This window comes from Mus caroli, chromosome 1 (assembly GCF_900094665.2).
Source record: "Mus caroli chromosome 1, CAROLI_EIJ_v1.1, whole genome shotgun sequence".
NCBI lineage: Eukaryota > Metazoa > Chordata > Mammalia > Rodentia > Muridae > Mus > Mus caroli.
In genome coordinates this window covers 79703083-79723667 of record NC_034570.1, presented here as the reverse complement: position 1 = coordinate 79723667, position 20585 = coordinate 79703083, and the positions used below count along the sequence as shown (strand labels likewise).

The 20585-nt window shown below is 46.4% G+C and overlaps 1 protein-coding gene across 5 annotated transcripts in view; it reads right to left on the bottom strand.

Moving 5' to 3' along the window:
* Window positions 1–5057: 5057 nt before the first annotated feature.
* Window positions 5058–20585, bottom strand: part of Eif4e2 (eukaryotic translation initiation factor 4E family member 2) — a 26925-nt gene continuing 11397 nt past the window's right edge. The window contains exons 5-8 of one of the 5 annotated variants that reach the window (XM_029477674.1): window positions 19398–19550; window positions 19167–19303; window positions 12895–12973; window positions 5058–7506 (exon numbers count right to left, since the gene is read on the bottom strand). In XM_029477674.1, coding sequence (XP_029333534.1) covers window positions 12928–12973; window positions 19167–19303; window positions 19398–19550 — 336 coding nt within the window. In that variant the 3' untranslated portion in view covers window positions 5058–7506; window positions 12895–12927. Of the gene's footprint in view, window positions 7507–12626; window positions 12783–12894; window positions 12974–17333; window positions 17598–19166; window positions 19304–19397; window positions 19551–20585 lie in introns of those variants that run through there. The other 4 variants (XM_021159393.2, XM_029477680.1, XM_021159384.2 and 1 more) reach the window with 4 other exon arrangements.

Below are 20585 nucleotides of genomic sequence, written 5' to 3'. Positions count from 1 at the left end.
GGGGCAACAGCAAGGAGACAAAAAGAGGGATTTTAGCTCCAATCTTCACTAGGGAATGTTAGTTGGAAACTCATTTAAAATGGAAATTTGGAGTCTTTGCCCTTGTTGAGCCTATTTATAGTGTCTGTTCTTCAGACTAAGGCATTCTCTGCTTCCTCCTCCTATGTCAAGGAATTTTTATTGGGTACCAAACATTGTGAAATTTATGGTTTTGGCAGGTGGACTATGCCATGTGCCTTTAAAGAGCATCGGAGCTTTTATGGCAAGCCGAACTCTCAATTGGAAACTTCTCTAGTCTTTTGAAGACTTGTATTCAAGCCTTTCAGAACAGGCCAGGCAAGGCCTTCTCTTCTTGGCTAACGTCACCTCACTTTCAAGGTGTGGCACCAGGAACTGGCCCCCATCTCTGCAGTTAAATCAAGACTGACTCTGGCCACTGGGAACTCGAGCACTTCTCCACTCCTGTGAACATTGCAGTTGGTCTTCCCTTGCTCATGACCCTTGTTGCCAAAGTCTTCTCTCCTCCCAGGAGCTGGGATGTTGAGGCAGGAGGATCACCGAGCGTTCAAGGACAGCCTAGTCTACATAGTGTTCCAGGACATCCAGAGTTACAAAGAGACCCTGTCAATTAATGCTGATGATAATTAATGAAAGTGGGAGTAACTAAAGAAGACAGCATGGGCTCTGGCTTCTACATGTGTGGTCAGGGGTGCACACCTGCATACCCATGAATGTTTGCTTTATGGGAGAGTTTATTATGTGGCTCTGGCTGTCCTGGATGTGATACGGAGACCTGGCTGGCTTCAACTCACAAGATCCACCTGCCTCTGCCTTCTGGGTGCTAGGATTAAAGTCATGCACTATCGAACTCAACCTACAAATAAATATTTTTAAATACGACAAAACCACAGAAAGTGGGCCCTCAGAATGGTCCCACTGTCACCACTGTCTAGCAGGTGTACAACACTGTCTAGACCTTAGTGTAGGCTTTAAACACTCTTGGAACAGCTACTCTCAGCTCAAGAAACAAGCACAGTGAAGCAAGGGGGCATTTTTTCAGGTGGCACACACCTGAAGGGCTTCCTTCCATCTGTGGCTGCAGGACTAGGGATCTGTGTCACCGAGTATCTGACCCTTTGATGGCTCGGTCTTTGTTCACACAGAAAGGATTCATACTGGAGCCATGACAACTATTAGAAGAGCTGGCGTGGTCCCTGGATGACTTCACTACCATGTGGTCATAGCGATGGTTAAAGTTGTCAGGAACTCACCCGGGAGACAGGCCTTCGGGCACATCTGTGAAGAATTTCCTTGACTAGGCTAACATGAAACAGCGTTTTAAAAAACTGATTTAAAACATTTTAAAGATTTGTGATGCATGTTCTGTCTGTCTGTCTGTCTACCAAGTGCATGCCTGGTACCCTAGGAGACAACAGAGGAGGCCAATAAATCGCCTGGAACTGGAGTTATAGATGGCTGTGATCCACCATATAGGTGCTGGGAACCAAATCCTGGCCTTCTGGAAAATCAACCAGTGCTTTTAAACACTGAGCCATCTCTCTAACTACTAAAGACTGATTTTGAAGTTTTTGAACGAATTAGTTAATTAATTAATGTTACAGAGCATATGTGGATGTCACAGGGCAACTTACATAAGATGGTCTTCTCCTTCCACCATGTGGGTTCTGGGAATCAAACTCAAACTGTCAGGCCTGGCATTTTTACCCACTGAGCCCAGAAGCTGCCTCTTTGATGTTTTATGTTTGTATTTGCTTCACTTTCTCACACTTAAAAAAAAAGATTTATTTATTTATTTTATGTATATGAATACTGTTACTATCTACACACCAGAAGACGGCATCAGATCCCATTACAGATGGTTGGGAGCCACCATGTGGTTGCTGGGATTTGAACTCAGGACCTCTGGAAGAGGAGTCAGTGCTCTTAACCACTGAGCCACCTCTCCAGCCCCACTTTCTCACACTTAATGTATTAAAATGAATGTTTTGGGCCAGCAAGGTAGCTCACCAGGTAAAGTACCTGGCATCTATGCAGAGAAGCCATTCAGTCCCAAGAACCCACAGTGGGAATAGAGAACTGACTCCCAAAAGTTGTCCTCACCTCTACACTAGCAAACATTCTCTCGCACTTACAAACACATGCAGGGTAAAGTATTTAAGTGTAACAGTTTAGCCCTCAGGGGAAAAGAGCCTTTTCTCTGATTAATCGAGACTGTTAGCAGATACTCCCCCTTCCTACCTGTACTTTTTACAAAGGGGCACATTTAGGTTTACAGGTGGAACAGGAGTGAAGCGCACAGTTCTGGATCCACACTGCCCCAGGCTCCCACTGTACCCAGCATTGCGGAGGCATGCCTGCTGGACGTGATGAGCATGAGTGCCTGCTGGACATGAACAACATGAGCTGATGTTCTTCCTCATTGCTAACCGTTCCTAGCTTCCATTAGGCTTTGCTGTTTGTGTGCACTCTGCAATGTGTTGACAAATGTGTACTGGCTGGAACCTATCATGCCGTGTCTACAGAATGTTCCACCTATTCCCACCCTGACAATCTCCAGCAACTATTCATCTCTTTCCTGTCTCCATAGCTTTTCTTTTTTCAGAGTGTCATGGAGTAGCAGTGGCATTCGAGAGACAGTGTCTTTTTATGGTTTGTTAATACTTTTCTTTTTACTGATGAATCATATCTCGTTTTTGTGGGTCTATTGGTTTGTCTAATTTGGGGGATTTTTTTGGTTTTGTTCCAGAACAGTCTCACTATGTAGCCAAAGCTACCCTTATTTGCAATCCTCCTGCCTCAGCCTTCTCAGTTCTGAGATTACAAGCATGTGCCACCATATCCTTTTTTTTTTTTTAATAAGAAAAGAAACAATAATTTAAAAATCCCAAAAACAAAAGTCTGCAGTTGAGTTTGGTGGTTCGTACCTGGAATCCCAGCACTTGGGAGGCTGAAACAGAGTCAAGGCCAGCCTAGGTTACTTAGCAAGACCCTGTCTCCATCCATCAGTCAATCTGGAAAGCCATTTAGAGAAGGGAGACAAATCTTGAGAAGAGTAGAATGCTGGTTCTGGGTTCTGGGCCAGTCTGGTGAGCAGGGAAGCTTGCAGAGAGCAGGAGGCTCGCAGAGGACAGTCCTGTGGGTAGCCAGAGTAGGCAATTAATGTGAGCCCTAGGCTATCTGGGAGGAAGGTTTGGAGGTGTGACGGGTGCTGGAGCTCCTGAGAGCTGATCTTGCTCTCTGTTGCTCTGTGCCTTCAAGACTTTCTGCTGGGAAGAGGAGACACACACCTACCTGCTTTCTACAGTTCCCTGGCAGGCACAGTTAGGAAAGGCTGGCCACAGAGTCATCCTTTTAAAAAACACACTGAAAAAATTTCCCAGGGGAACAAGAGCTAGCATATTCTTTGCCAAACTGGCAGTCTGCTTGGTTACTGGGACCCAATTCACCAGCTGATTACATCTGTCTGATACCACTTGTGATGCTCAGCCCAGGGAGTGGCACTATTAGAAAGTGTAGCCTTGGTGAGGTAGGTGTGTCACTGTGTGAGTGGGCTTTAACACCCTCATCCTAGGTGCCTGGAAGTCAGTATTTTGCTAGCAGCCTTCAGATGAAGATGTAGAACTCTCAGCATCTCCTGCACCATGCCTGCCTGGATGCTGCCATGTTCCTGGCTTGATGATAATGGACTGAACCTCTGAACCTGTAAGCCAGCCCCAATTAAATGTTGTCCTTTTAAGAGTTGTCTTGGGGGCTAGAGAGATGGCTCAGAGGTTAAGAGCACTGGCTGTTCTTCCAAAGGCTCTGAGTTCAAATCCCAGCAACCACATGGTGGCTCACAACCATCCGTAATGAGATCTGACGCCCTCTTCTGGTGTATCTGAAGACAGCTATAGTGTACTTAGATATAATAAATAAAATCTTAAAAAAAATGTTTGCTTTTGCTTTGGTCATGGTGTTCATTCACAGCAGTAAAACCCTAAGACACCACTGAACACTCAAATGGCAGGTCCATTCTGACACCACAGCTGGATGAGGTTTAAAAAGGCATCTGGTCTACCCTTATGATTGCCACTTGGGTCCTCCTTGGCAAATGACCAATAGGTGATCTTATGTCCTCTGTCCGTCTATCCTCCCAGGGCCAGCCAGCCAGCTTGTTCATTTTGACAGCTCAAATGCTGACGAAGATCTCCCGAAACTAAAGTCCCCTTCCCTGTAGGGTGCTGGTTCTCTACCAAGCTGTTTCCATGAGCAGCTGCACAGGCAGTTATAACCCATGCTCTGGCACTGTGCAGGTCAGCTGAAATGCTGCTCTGCAGAGATCTATGCAGGTTTCCCAGTCTCCACTTGTCAACAACTTGTCCACTTGTCCATTTTTATGAGGTTAGTGTTGGGATCTATCACCTCCCAGGTTCTTTGAATTTTCTTCTATCTTCACTCCAATATTCCTTATCCCCAGTTGAGGATAATTAACAGCATGTTTGTGATGTTAAATATTTAAGCTGAGGCCGAACACACCTCTAATCACAGCACTTATGAACTAGAGGCCTAAGATTCATGGTAATTTCAGGGTCAGTCAGCTTGGTCAACATGGTCAACAAAGAGTAATCAAATTATAAGCTGAACTGTAGCAATGGCTAATACTAATTAGAGGACTGGAGATATGGCTTAATTGGAAGAGTGCTTAAGTAGCACGCACGGAGCCCTGGGTTCAATCTCCAGCACTGCATAAGCCAGCGGGAACTATGGCACATGCCTGTACATCCAGCATTTGGAAGTTAGAGGCAGGAGACTAGAAGTTCAAAATCAACCTCTACCATGCTACAAGTTTGATGACAGTAGGCTACATGGAACTGTCTCTCAGAAATAAAAAAAATAAAGCAATAGAGACTATGTTCGTACTAAATCTGTCAGTGCTGCCAGCACTGTCTATACCTCCCCACAAAGTTTTGGAGTGCAAATGGAGACCAGGACAGAGCTAGGACCACCCACCCTCCAGTTTCCCACTTCCCTTGTATTGACAAGTCCACAGCCTGCTCTCTTGCTGATACTTTCCATTTATTACTGCAGTAGACAATCCTCTCAAAGTGCAACACGAAAACTCGCTGCCACAGCCCCTGCTCTTTCCCCTCCCGCAATCCCCTGGAAATTCATTCTTGGGAGCACTGACAAGTTTTTCTCTGGATGAAAAAGTACCCCATTGCCAGTGTCACAGGGAAAATACACAAATGTGGGAAAAAAAAAAAAAAAAAAGAACAAAGAGAAAGGCTCTTGAGAGGAGTGGGCCATAAAGTCATTAGGGAGAACAACACAAACATCATTCCCCCTTGTCTAGCAGCAACTATCGTGCTGGTCACATTGGCTCCAGGGGGGCCTCTCCTGTTTGGAGAACAGATGATACCACAACCCTTAACTATGTGGTATCTCGGCCTACCAGAGGCCTGTGGAGTCAAAATAAATGGAGAGACTTCTCCAGCTAGCTTGAAAAAAAGTGGGTGGTTTGGGTAAACTGAGTGTTCAATTTCCCCTTGAGCTGTTAGGCAGAGCACCTGGAAGAACACTGGGGTTAAGCTGCTGCCCGACAGTGAGAACCCCTCTAATGAGCACACTTTGGATGGGAGGGAAAAAAACCCAACTGTCAAATACTATGACCAAGAGGACAGGGAAAGACAAATAGCTCTAGAAAACACAAGAGATTCAAATATCTGAACAAATAAGGTTAAAAGGGCAAACAAAACATCTAACCAGACCACTAGACCTGACACAGGCCTCACTCATAAACACATTGTACACGTGTACATACACACATACGCGTACGCACGCGCGCGCGCACACGCACACACACACACACACACCAGAGAGATGCCCAAAGGAAGGCAAGTCCAAATGTCTGCTCTTTGGAAATTTTGAGGCGACATGAGCATAGGCAAATGTGGAGGCCTCCTGCTTCGTCAAGCCTCCAGAGGCAGCCTTTGCCTCCTTGACAGCCAATGATGCTCTGGTGTTGCTGAGCCCTTCACAACCACCCCAGAATGCATTCTTCAGATTCCTGGAGCTTCAATCACTGTTAGACTTTCTTCTCAGATGGCTTCACCCGCAGTGGAAACACCTTCCCTCTTGGCCCCGTGTAGTTCTTTCAGGGGAGGGCATTCCCAACCAGCAGTGACTGGAAAGCTGGAAGAGTGTGATGGACACGAGGAGATACTGTTATCTTCAGAGTTCCTGAGACCTGTGGCTGAGGAACCCCACCCAGGCTTCAGGGATATGCTTTAAAGAGAGGCCTTAATTTAAGGTACCGCCATCTTGGCTCACAAGAGCCCAGTAGAGAGCACTTGAAGCTGCTGCAACTGCCCATTTCTTCCTTGGTCTTGGGTACTCTTGACCTTTCTGGCCTCAAGCTCCCAAAGTCTGCTTCTCTGATGAAGACACGCCTGGAGAAGCCTTCTGGGCATCAAGGGATCTGGACAATTTGTCTACATCCAGGTGTCAAGGACCAAAAGTCTTTTCCAACCACAGCTTACAGACACAGCCATCAAATGAAAGCACTCAGCAAGGCTGCCATTTCTTCAGTTATTTGTTTCAGCACTGTGGGTTCTACACACTGTTTTAATGTGGCACTAACTAGCCATTGCTTCCTCCATGACAGCCATGCAAGCCCGACAGGGCATGCTCAGCACACAAGTCCTGCTCCCATGGGAGGCTGCTTTGAGTCACTGCCCTCAGCCCAACCCCACACTTGGGACCTGCACTATGACCTGGCTTCTCACTGAACTGCATTCTTCTCCAGCTTGTCTTAGGGGGCGGATGCCTTAGCTCTCCTCAGCAAAACCTGTGCTGCCTGGGATCACAATATAAGTGCTTCAGTGCCCAAGAAGAAGAGTCCCATTGGAGGTGTAAGGCGCAAAGGACACAGAATCCTAGGCTGTCATCATATCTTAACACTTGTTCAAAGTGGTGGGCTTAGGGGAGAGGAACACACAATAACTTAATGGTAGAGCTGGAAGAGTCATTTGGTTCTCTTCAACTCTAAGCAGAGGCTGTTCCTGGATGTGCAAGCATTCATAATACTGATAACGCTCAGCTCAGACCCAGCACCGGGCACATACATGTGGTCGGTCATCAAGTCCTTCGCTCAGCAGGAGAGTACAGCAGGATGCCAAGAGGCATCTGGATAGTACACAGCAATAAGACAGCTGCACTCACACACAGAACCCCACCAAAAAGTGTTTGTCTGTTACACAGTCACATTTTCCCCATTCTTCCCGCTTTATAAGGTCAGCAATGCTGGAAGGTGTTTAGCAGAGTCCGTCTTCCAGGAACGAGTGTAGAAGGGGAGCCCATGGTTTAGGTACACCCCTTCAGTGAACAGACAGAAGAACTGCCTGAGCCTCGTATCCAATTCAGACAAACACACAAAGAGAAAAGGATTACTGCCAGCTTGTGCGCTTTCACAATGTGATTTTTGTATTTCGAAAGCTTGAATTGTCCCTGAAAGAGAAAATGGGAGAAAATAGAGTATTCAATATACGGGCCATCTATATATAAGCACACACATATGGGGGAGGACTTGACCGGCTCTCCAGACCCAGCCCTTCCCTGCCAGTCTAAAGCCAAACAGCAGCCTGCCTTCCAAGTCCGTGCAAAAACTTCCAGCCTGTTGCTTAGCAAGGTAAAAGGTTAGTAACTCCCCCAGTGCAGGTGAAATATTAATGCATGCACATTCTCATAGTGGGATACTGCAACCTTAAAGAGAAAAAAGGAGCTTATATGGAGACATCTCCAAGATCAATTGACAATTTGATACACAACAGCCACCCTCAATGAAGGTGGGGGAGAAGAAAGGCTACATATGCATGTGTTTGCCTGTAGATATAAACTTTATGAAATGCTGAAACACACGGTTACATAAGGCAGGACAACAGGGACCCAATGGCAAGTGGGCAGGTGAAAGAGGGAGGAGGAAGACATAATCAGACTGTTCAATAAACAAATCCAACCCCACCCACAAGCCCCATTTAAAACAGAACTGCATCTCCACAGTGTACCTTGGTACCCTGGATCAGAAAGTTCTTTCCTGAAAGAGGCACATGGGAACGTGGGGTACTCCCAATGTGTGTATGTGCCTTCTACTGTGTGCGGGCAGCCCTGACAACCTTCCTCACACTAGAATATCTAGCCATGGCTCAGCAGGCCACACCACCTGATTCTCAAAAATCTTAAGGGTTTCCCGGCTGGGGAATTTAAGATTCAAGCAGTCTCTGTCCCAGCCCAGGGCTCTGCATTTAAATTCGCTAGGAACTCTGAAGCAAACTCATTACTCGGGCTTCTGAGGTCAATTCCCTGTTCACTGTAAAGGGTCACTGCAGTGCAGTGGTCTTAGGTGCTGACACTGCTACGTTTAACTAGGCAACTGGTCCACAGTAAATAAACACTGAAGAGGGAGGATATATCTTCAGGCAACCATATGGCCAGTCAGTCCCACCTGCTACTGGCTGCTGGAAGCAAGCAACCGAGAGTTCCACAAGCAGACATCAACTGTTCTGTTGCAAGAGATGGGTGAGCTGCTCTAGGGAAACTGGAGGAAACGGACATGATTGCCCACATCCACTGGCTCTTTTCCGACGATTTGACCCTTATCAACTTTATGACCTTTGTAACTTTTCATCTAAGGAGCTGAACACAAGGCTAACAGGCAACCGTCTTTTAAAATGGTATACAAACCTTTCAAAGGACAGCTTCCTCTGAGTGACAGAGGCCAACAAAAGATGCTACGGAATCTTAGTGGTACCACAGAGGAAAGCGAGAGGAGGTGGTGTCCAGGGGTTCTTTCTTAACTCTTAGCTGGTGTGCTATGTCACTAAGTCTGCATTTCAGATGACACCTCTTCTATACACACATGCTACATACTGAAGTGACCTCACAGGAAGTTTGCTCTGCTCCATTTCTCCACCTCAGAGACGCATCTATGCCCAGATAAAGCTTGACTTTATCTTTCTTGTAAGAAGGATGAACAGAAAGGTGGGACAGTAGGGAAGTGATAGAACTTGTCAGCTCAGGAAGAGAGGTGAAAAAGAGTCTGTCTCCTGGATAAGGTGGGTAGTGGAGGCTCTGGATCCAGCACAGCTGAGGGGCTACAAAGAGGAGGTCAGGTAAATACTGATCTGTGCTAGGGTTGGGCCAGAAATGGCTTCACTCTGTGCAGGCCCATTGCAGAGTCTGCCCACTCTCCTTCAACAACCAGTATTGCTCTAGTCACTCGCCTCAGGAGCCTCTTCCTAGTAAGAACACCTAAGCAGTCCCTCCTGTCACTTGGAAGTCAATTTGCAAGATGGAAAAGGAAGAAAAGTGGGAGAGCCAGAACCCAGGAGATGCTTCCCAGGCAGTTAACAAACAGGAAAACAAAGAGCAGTGAAGGTAGGTGGCCTGCTCTGTCAGGACCGTCGGAAGCAGGTGGATGGCACAAGGACCTCTATGGCTGTGGTCCAGTCTTTCTAGAAACAGTGAAAGTTTAGAACACTTAGTTCCAAATTTAGCCTGAGGCATGTTTTTCCCTAGACTCTCTAAGAACTACATTCAGCCAGGCCCCAGCTATACAGCAAGAAGTTAGGTGACAAGGAAAGAAAGATGGTAGGCAGGAAGTGTCAGAGGCCTTCAGTGGCTTCTTCTGCACTTCTGTCTTTTCTTTACCTTTGTTGCAGTGATCACAGGATCTGTTTATGTGGTCCTTGCTGAATTGGAACTTGCTATGTAGACATGGTCGACCTCCTGCCTTAGTCCCTGAGTGCTAAGACTACAGGTGAGGACCATCACACCCATCTCTGTGCTTCTGCTCTTAAACAAAACACCACCGAAAGAAAAAAGTAAACCAAAAACCAACCAATCACCTCAACAACAAAACACCAGCAGCTAGCTGTGATGTATACGCTTAGGGTCTACAGGACATATATGCTGAGTATATAGGACACCTGAGTACCCAGGCCCACAGCTCTAGGGGAAATCGGAAGAATCTTTCTGAACCATAAATTATGTTGTCTTGAGATCCCAGAAACACTAGAGATTCCCACCCAAACTGGTTCCTAAGTTCATATTCCCAGTTACCTCCGGGAAAACTGTTGTCCAAATACTCAAACAACTTTCCAATTTTCTTTGCTTCAAATCAGTCACTTTCAATTCAAGTTCTAACTTTGGAAACAAGGGTCCGAGGCAGGAATTAACTCCCTTGGGAAGAGGGGCAAAGTGGTTTTCTCAGGTTGTCTTTCTCTCCCGGAGTGTCTTGTGTGCACCCGTGCTCTGCGGTGCAACAGGTGAGTGCTGGGCCACCCAAGTTTCTGCTCTGTAAAGTGGCATGGGAGAGGAGGTTGCCATGGCCTATTAACCCTGAGTATGCCTGCCCTTCCCCCTGGCTATGAGCAGTCTAATCTGGTGAGCAGTTTTGGCTTCTTCTTCTCTCCCTGAAGATTCAGCACAATTGTAAGCTAGGTTCAAAGGGAGTGAACTTCAATCTCATCTCTTACTAAACCACCATGACCACTGCACTTGCCAACAACCCTTGCTCTGTCCATGCCAACCTAGTCATCAGGTAACCAGGATCCGCTCCTTCTGACTTAGCGGTACTTTATTACAAGCCTGGCTCCATAAAGAAAGTTAAATAAAATAATATATTATGTGAACATATAAAACATGTAACTTGGGAAAAATATTTGAAGTTTAAGATGTATGCATGTAAGGGGTTTTAATTTTTTATGTTGAGACAGGGTCTCACGCAGCACAAGTTAGTTTTGAGCTTGCTCTGTAAGGACAATGGCCTCCTAATCCTTGGGATTCCACCTCCCACGTGCTATGACTATATGTATGAGCTCCCATCTTCCTCACTCTTTTACAGGGGTGGGGACAGGTATATATGTAGCCCACACTAGCTTTGAACTTCACTAATACTCCTGCCTCTGCCATATTGAGACTATAGGTGTATGCCACCCTGTCTGGCTAGAATTATTTAAATAGCAGTTTTTCTATCAAATTTTTGTACAGAACATGATCGGTTTGTAGAGGGGAATCCATTCGAAGAAAGGGACAAGAAGCTAAGGTGTCTGTGCAGAAGGTGTCTATATCTTAGACCATGTCACCAAAAGCAAACCCCAAACAACAGAGGTGAAATATGAGGAAGGGCTTGCTTTCAAGCTGGGTGAGGTAACCCCCACCAATGCGGTGTGTGTGTGTGTGTGTCTTTTGGGTATAAATTAGAATGTTCCTCACAGACTCCTAAGTCCGTGCTTCAGGAGCACCTAAAGCAGCAAGGGCATAAATCCCAGGAGGGCCACAGAGAGAGAAAATATACTGTGGTAATTATTAAGGACTATGACTTCTCCAAACAACTCAACGGTATCCTGGAAGAAAAGTAGTGTCTGCTAAGGAGGAAGTCATTTTAAGTTTCTACTGTAAAGACTTGCTGCAGTACTGGAGGCAGGGGAGGACACCTAAGATTTCAACATAACCCAGGCAGGCCCTGAACTCACCGTGTAGCTCAGGCTGGTCTCAGACTCTTAGCAATCCTCCTGCCTCAGCTTTCTCATTGCTGAGAGTATTGGTATAAAGCACTACACCTGGACAAAACCTAATTTACAACAAAATCAGACTATAAAGAAGGGATGGGGAGCAGGAGCTTGGTGTGCGAGCTCATCCCTAAGATCCCACCCCTCAGGAGGTGGAGGCAGGAAGATCAGAATCAGAGGTTCAGGGTTATCTCAATCACACAATGAGCTCAAGGCCAGCCTGTGCCACATGAACGCTGTCTCAATAAAACAAAAACGAGCTTAGTGGGCCAAGTGCTTGCTGTATAAGCATAAAGACTTTGGTCTAAATTCCCAGAACATGTAAAAAGCCCAGCGGGGTGGTACAAGTCTGTGATCGCCATAAGGGAGGCAAACACAGAACAAGCTCTGCAAGCTCTTGGACTAGCTAGCTTGGCATACATATACAGCGGTGAACTACAAAGAGACTCAGGGGGTTGGAAACACCATCCACTCTGCAGCTGGTCACCGAGATCACTGCAGCCCAGAGAGCACTCAGCCATGCATTCACCTGCTCCTGTTCCTCAGTGTCACCTCTTCTAGCTCATCTGAGGCTGGCAGGTCTCCTGGTCTGGAAAACCTTTACTTCCTTCCTAGTGTAGGGGGACTTCTCAAGCAGCGACTACAGAGGCATATGGAGCTTGCGGTCTAGGAAGAGGCTCTCTCTGAGAAAAATACTGCTTCAATTTCAGCTAAACTTACCCAAATTTCTCTGCTAGAGACAGACATGGGCCAGACACTCCCCTGATGAAGTACAAATACTCAGGCAGGCAGATGCTGGAGCTGGCCCAGCCTTCCCTGCTTTGGGACCCATCTCTGTCATGTCGACATGGTCTCTTATGAAGCCCTGAAATTCACCTATCTGTTGACTGTTTCCCCATAGCTGACAGCAAACAAGAGGCGTACCTCTCACCTAACCCATACAGAGGTCTGTACCTCTCACCTAACCCATACAGAGGTCTATGGAACTGTCCTCTGGCCACAAAACATTGGCAGATGGCTAAAAAAAGGGAAGTATCTGAACTGAACAAGAAGATATGATACATATTTACTCTCATGACATGTTAGCATCTCAAGATATCTCAGATCTGTTGGTGCACAGAGCCAAACGGGAGCGTAGAAGCCTGAGGTCTGGTGACCTTTAAGGGGTTAACCATGAGACACAGTTTGGAACTCATGGTTCCCTGAGGTGCAATCCTGGCAGAGGCAAGGCTGGTGGCAAATGGGAAGAGGGCATCCCCTTGGGGAGAGGGCTCCTATAGCTGAGAGGTATGTCATGGGGTTACAGAGAAGGTAGACAAGGCCCTACCCTGAGTGTGAGAGACAGAGGGGGAGCGTCCGATCAGCGGCCGCTGCTGTTCACCAGGCCATGAAACTCCTCCCAGGCCCTGGTAAACCAGAGACAAAAACAACAGCACATTCAGATCAAACGCTTAGAACAGAGCAGACACCATCACCCCACCTCCCACCTCGATCCCTCCATGCTGACTGGAAACAGGAGCTGAGTCAAGAGTGAGGGCCAGCAGGCTTTCTTCTTAGATGGCAGGTAGCTGTCGTTTTCAGCTTGCTTTACTTAGGAAGTCTAGCCTTCGCTACAACCTTGATTACTTCCCAGTGCTCCTTCAACAGCGGCGAAGGGGAGGTCACTGAAGTCAGAGTCGAAGCTCACCATGTCCACAAATACTTCCATCTTGCTTCAGCAAGTGGCAACAGTTCTTGCCTTTGCTGCACTGGGTTTGGGAACCAGGTAGCAGAAACCATTTCTTCACCAGGCCTGACCCTCAGGGTACAGTCAAGGATCCACCAGCATTATGTTGTCTAAAGATGCAACCCAGCAATATGTCATCTTCTCTGCTTTTACCTTTCCAAGACTCTAGCTTTTTTAAACTCAAGATGGTAAATATGTCAGATTCTACCTGCTTCTGAAAGCACCTGGGTAAGTCTTATCTTTAGATTTAAGATGTGTGGGCCCTGGCAGCTAGCATTTTCAGTTAACAGAGCTCATTACAGCTTCCATGCTGCTTACCATAAATGTGAGGAACACAACTCAGTACTGCGACTAGGAAGCAGCTAGGGGTGTGAGAGCATGCACGCACGCACGCACTCACAGCTCAGCCAGTGTCCCACAAACAGGCTTCCGTGTTGCTGCATGAAGGAGAAAATCAGATTCCTCCAGGGTTCCAGAAGCTCTCAGCACCCCAACTTCTCTCGCCTTTTTGCCCTACCCACTTTTCAGTTTGAAAGCAGTGACTCTCCTGGGCACTGTGTATCAAACTTAATGGTGGCCTAGAACTTGCTCTGTAGACCAGACTGGCCTCAAACCTACAAACATCTGCTTGCCTCTGCTTTCTTAGTGCTGGGATTAAAGGCTTACACTACAGGCCAGGCAATTACTCTCTTCTTGGCTTAAGGTAGCAACAGCACTGAATGACATCACACCCCGCCTCTCAGTACACATTTGGTATTTTAGTACTAAAGTAGATTTCATTACCAGGCACTCTAGGCAGGCTTTCTTCTTCAAAGGTGGCACACACCTTTAATCTTAGTACTTGGGAAACACAGGAACAGAGTGAATTCCAGGAGGGCCAAGACTACATTGGGAGACCATGTCTCAAAATCAAGTAAGATTATTAATAAAGGACTAGGCAATGTACGCTATATATGCTATTCTATAGAATAGCAGCTCTTTTTTTTTTTTAATTTTCAGAAAAGCTACTATTTTATGACAAATGGCTCACAGGAAAACCTAAGACTGTTTAAGAAGTATGCCAGAACTTGTCAATTCCCGAGCTCTTTCTGGAGACAGTGATGAGCTGTTCTCTGGCTCCTAAGGGATGCAGGAGGTGGCTTCCCTCTTTACTCTCAATGAAGCCAAGTGAAAATCCAACACTTGGACAATGACCTGGGAACCTAACAGCAAGATTTAATTTCTACTTTAAGTAACTAAGAGGTCACACACTAACAAGGTCACACAGCAGGGTTGAAGTCCATCTCATTTATCCCTTTGTTTCCAGAAGGGCCAGTCCCTAATAAACTAACTCTGCCTAACAATGGTTCATTGGGTGAAGACCCGGAGGGCTGCAGAGGTTCCTCTAGTACACTGCACACTAAACTGACTTCCTATTTTCTATGCTTAGACATGAAGATTCTGGGTCTGGAAATTTCCTTGCATGGATTCAGGGAAATAAAGCACGTGGCCGTGAGCTATGGTACACCCACTCCTGTCCTCAGAGGCCAGCCAGGTGTGAATGTCTAGTCACTGTCCCTCCACTCGGCAGCCCAAGCACATCAGGTAACTTCAAAATGCTCTTCTTTTAAAAAGGAAGTTATCCTAAAAATTGCCTTATGATTTGAGTGTCTAGAAACGAACACACCAAAGATTAACACAGCCCACTGAGAATTCTGAGGAGATTCCACTGACAGCAAGAAAGACTCTTTAAGGTTCACTGACCCTATCTCACCAGAAATCAAATTTGTTTGTAATTCCCTGCTTCCCAATCTCCACCCAAAGCCTACAGGCACCAGTGCCTTGCTCTCAGCCAGCCCTCACTAGAAAGGGGTTTAGCCACCTGCTAGTCTGGGTATAGCACACAATGCAAGGTCAGGCAGCTCTAAGTTTAAAGTGGCCCAGGATCACCAGGTTATGACTGAACTAAGGCAGTGAATGAGCTGGCCCTCATCTGTATATTAAAGTTCAATGTTGAAATACAATGATAGCTAGACCAGGTGAAGGAAGACTCCACAATTTGGCCTCTCTCTTCCCTTCTCCCTTACGTTCTTTCTGCAGAGAACTCCCATCAGCTTCTCCAGCACTATGCTCCATTATGGGAAGAGGGTCCTTTTGCCATTCCAGACCAGATGCAATTTTCTCACAAGACAGTGCTAAAGGCAGTCTGTGTTAACTGCCTTTGTGGCAGCAGTACCCTAGTGGTCCCAGAATTCTGTCTGTGGTAGGAGCGCCCCCTCCCCCCCCCCCCCAGCAGAGGATGCAGTGAGCCATTTGATATAAGGACCCAAACCTATAAAAACTCAAATCTGCTTCATTCAGAGGAGCCACAAGCTGGGCATGAGCTGGCATGGTGGCTCACATCTCTAATCCCAGCAGTCTGAGGTGAAGTTGGGGGCCAGTGAGGACTACATGGCAAGTTCCAGAGCTGTGACCTGATACAAACAAGTGAATAAGCTTTATCTTTCTTAGGGACAGGTAGCAACACAAGGACCAAGCAAAGCGGCCTCTTTGTGGGGCAACAGCTACTTCTTGGTTCATCCAGGTGTACTGTAGGAAATGGCAACAGGCAGGGTGACCAGGGAAGGCTGGAAAGACAGACAGGTGAAGAACACTAGAAACTGGGCTGAAACACAGCAAGCTGGAGGAATGCTTGAGTGAAGCTCAACCACTCCTCAAACCATGCCCTTGCTTATTAGCAGCCTTGATCTCCAGAGTACTTGGGAAACCATCATTATTGCTGGCTCTTCCTCAAGTCTCAGTTGACGCTGCTCACTGGCTCAAATAAAACTCACAAAGCACAGACTGAGGCAAGAGCAGCACTGACATCTCACACATAGCTGGGATCTGAAGGGGGTCTCAGCTCAGTCTGCTGCTGATACTCTCTAGCTCTGGAAAGTGCCATCGAGCTTGTTGATGCAGCTACAATGCATATGTACCTCCCAGTGAAAGATAAGGCAGAAGGCCCAAGAAAGCCAAATTCTGACAGGCTTTCTGCAGTTTAGCAAATCTCTTTCCTAGACATGTTAGAATGTGATAAAGCAGCAATGATGTAAGTACCCCCAGGATACCTAGCCTAAGGTCTCATTGTGTTTTGTGGACTCCTGGGCACACTACTAGGGCTAAGTCAGCCAGCTAGAGTTAAGGAGTGTGCTGCTGTCAGATTGGACGAAGCACTCTGGAAAAGTCAACCTTGCAGTTACCTTCCATTCAGACAACCCAGAGTTCACAAAAACGCTTTTTAATTTTTAGTTTTTGGGATGGCTAACAAAGCTTGTTGAAACTCTCCATGCAGGTTAATGATCTAAAAGCCAAGCTGCCCACACACATAAGCCAAAGCCATAGTACTCACAAGGGTAGCGCATGTACATTCAGATTACCTCACAGGCGACTGCACACCCCCACCCCAAGATGAAGGCACCTCTCACCCTAGAGCCTGGCACAGTAACCCTGGGCTAGAAAGAACAAAGGGCTCTCACCAAGCAAGACTACCAAAGAGGAAGACAATCTACTCTGCAAGGAAACGGAGGAGGTTGCCAAGCAGCTTTGGCACCAGAGAGAATACCCCATTAGCACAAAGCAAAAAAGTATGTATGTATGGCCACAGACAGACAGAAGCAGGGCTTTAGTTCCAAGCAAGAGACTTCTATGAACTAAAGGCAAATGGAAGTTAGCAAAGAAAAGCCAAGGATACCCCTTTCCAACCTTAAGAGACTTTCAAGCTGGACCCGAACTCAGCTGCCACTCTGGGCCAGCCATCGGTCTAACTGGATGGAAACTAGTACACTTGAGCACCAGGCAGTTGGGTCTTGAGTTACCTACATCACCTCATTATTTAATGTCAGACCACAACAGTCCCGGAATAAAGTACCATATGACTACACAATGGGCTTGTGGCTATGAAGTTGTGTTCCCTGAATGGCCCTGCATGGAGAAGTCTGTGTGCCATCCCTTGAAAATGGTGACAGTCAATCCAGAGGCCACATCTTGATGCACCGTAAAGAGCAAGAGCATGAGACAAGCTGGTTTAGCACCATTTATTTGTGATCTCAGCTGTTGTAGTAGTTGCTGCTGTCAGCCTGTTCTCAAAGGATAACATGCTCTTCCGTTCCTCTTGTCCAGGACAGAAGGGTCTTCCAGGTGGCACGCCAACAGAACAAGAGACTCCGATGATACCAGCTTCAATGATGGTGCCATCCAGAGAGGGAGAGGGTCATGGCACATTCAATCGCGGCTTCCAGAGGTTTTGAAAAAGGAGCCTTTGGGGGCCCAGCCTGCCTGGCATTCTAGTGGAAGTGCAAAAGGTAGCTCATTGGGAGAGGAAAGAAAGTGGGGAGCAAGGGAAAGTAGCATCTGGGTCTTCAGGAGGGTGCTATGGCTGCAGGGCAGGAGTCCCAGAGGCTCCTAGGTCCTGGAAGGATCTGTTTATGGGACTTTACAAGTCAAGATGAACTGTCTCCAGGTATCAGAAAGGGAGAACAGTGGGGAGTGAATGGAAACTATCCTTTCCCTTTCCTAACCAGGTTAAATGGGAATCCAGCAAACAAGAATCCTAGGGAAAGATGTAGACCTTTTGAGCTTAGACTAAACCTAGCAGGAGGGCAGACACTATCTCTGTCCTGCAGCAGAGTGTAAGACAGACCTGCTCTAAGAAAAACAGTACTGACACATCACTACTGAGACAAGCAACCAGGGCCACAGATGGCAAATGAGTGCTGGTGGCTCCAGGGAGTCAGAGCCATCTGACATAGGACCAATGCCCACGGCAGTACTCCCAGTCAAAAACTGGCACCTAGCTGGTATAAGTGTACTCTACCACGACATCATATGTGAACACGTGGGAAAGAGTCTCACAGAGTCTGCCTGCTGATGACAACCACTGTCTGACTATTAGTCTTGAATAGGAATGGCATGATGATGACATTGTACTAATGATGACAACAATGATACTTGGTCCTGTAAAAGTGTTCTTGCTCTGAGGACCTTCAGTTATGAAGATTAAAACAACCTAACCACAACCTTACTATTTATTTCTGGACTCCCATCTTATACCTGGAGACACTGAGGCAGAGTTGTAGAGACTTGCCAAAGGCACATACTGGCTCAGGGCCACAGGAGACAATAAACATAAAGAGACCTGATTCCAGATGGCCGGCTTTCCTTCTACCTTTGAGACAATCTGGAAGCCACTCCCACAAATTATTCATAATGACCTGAGCTCATCTGTCACTGTCCCTGAAGGAGAAGCCCTCACCAGTGATTCTTGATGTGGAGAGAGCACTCACTGTCTTCAGTGGGATACAAAGCTGCTTTTTCCTATGTCTCTACCCTCCCTTCTCCTCTCTCACAATCTACAGTACTTCACCTAGACTCCATATCTTTACATACAAAGTAAAGTCACCACTCATAATAAGAAGTCACTCTCCCAAGACAAAGAGTACAGACTAAAGCTAACGTTAAACAGACATGCAAAGGTGGGGTCAGGGTGGGCGGGGAAGAGGAGTTTATTGTTCAATAATTGTCTTTTAAAACAGCCAAGAGAAACTTCTGAAAGAGCTTTGTCTTTCATTTTAAAATAGTGGTTAGCATAAGAAAGACAAGACAGCCTATAGAAAAGAAGCCAGCCCAGGAAGGAAAACGGGGTTTCTGCAGAAGGGCCCTTTGCGCCATAGCACCTTGGTAGATCCTTGGAGCCTCACTAACAGGAACTTCAAGTGGCCAAAGCCCTGGAGGGGGCTGGTATGTCCCTATGTCACAAGTCAGTGTCATATATGACAATATTCATCTGGGCCCAACTATGGAGCTACTCCTGCTAAGCTCAGGGACCTGTCCCCCCCAAGCCCCCCAACACGTACTTGATGCTGTCGGTGTGAGTTTTGTATTCCATAATGGTGTTGGGAGGTAGGTTAAGCACGCGCCGAAGAGTATCCCGGATTCGGGCTGTAGTTGCTTGGTCGCTGGCAGTCTTATTCCATATAGAAATAATGTCCTCCTAAGGGAGGAACAGAGTGAATTATCAAACCAACCAGAAGTAGCAATGAGAACAGCGGCAACACAAGAAAGAGCACTGGCCTAGACTGACTTACCTGAAAGCGGACAGAGACCACAGCCCCGCAGATCTCCTCCCCAACCATGAATTGCTCCCCGAGCATAGCCAGGATGAGATTCTCCCAGCAGCGGGAAGCTAAGCCCTTCCGGAGTCGAATGATCCACTTGCCCCCGTTTTTATTTGCATCATCCTATAGAAAGACAGAAAGCATCAAGGTTAAACTACTGGTCCACAATGTCATCTTTGAATACCAAAGAATACTTCTGAAGACCAGTGAAGTCTGGCTACTTTCCAATTTGACATTATTTCAATGTTAAGGAGAGAAGAAACAGGGAACAAAAAAAGCAAGAAAAAAAGGCAGGCACCTTGATTTAAATAATTTTTTAAAAGGACTAAATAGATCTTTTAAAAGAATCCACTTTTATCTGAACTATTTCAGGAATCACAGTGAAATGGTATATTTCAAACACAGACCATAATCACTTTTTGCTAAAATCTGTCACTAAGTACCAAGTACACAGGCAGCAGCTCAGATTGTAGCACAGGCACAATGGAGTAGAGATACACAACAAATTAATTACAGCCACACAGCCTAATGAGTACTACTGTAAGCATGCACACAGGATGGTGAGAGCATAGGGCAGAAACCTCCAAGGGAACACTTAAGCTGGGCCTGAGGGAAACATGTAATGTGTAAAGCAGAAGGATGCTAAGGGCATGGGAGGAACAGGTCTCACTGAGCCAGGAGGAAGGGAAGATTTTTCACATTTTCTAAAACATTTATTTTTTTTCCTTAGAAAAATGCTCTGGTCCTGGAGTAGAAGTGTTGTTCCAGAATGCAGTCAAGTAACAGCTCTTCAAAGAGATCACAGAGCTCGCTTCCAGTCTCCTGGTCTTCTAAAGTTTTTTTCTTGCCACTTTAATCCTCTATCTATTAAGCAAAAGCATAGCACATACATATGCACACAGACTTGTTCTAAGGGAACAAGGGCATTTAAAGAAAACTTTTACTGCTATAATAGCACCATTTGAATGATAGCATCTAAGATGGTTTGAATAAAAATGACTCTTATAGGCTCATGTATTTGAATTCATAGTCACCAGGAAGTAGCTCTATTTTAAAGAATTAGAGAGGGCTGGTGAGATGGCTCAGTGGGTAAGAGCACCCGACTGCTCTTCCGAAGGTCCAGAGTTCAAATCCCAGCAACCACATGGTGGCTCACAA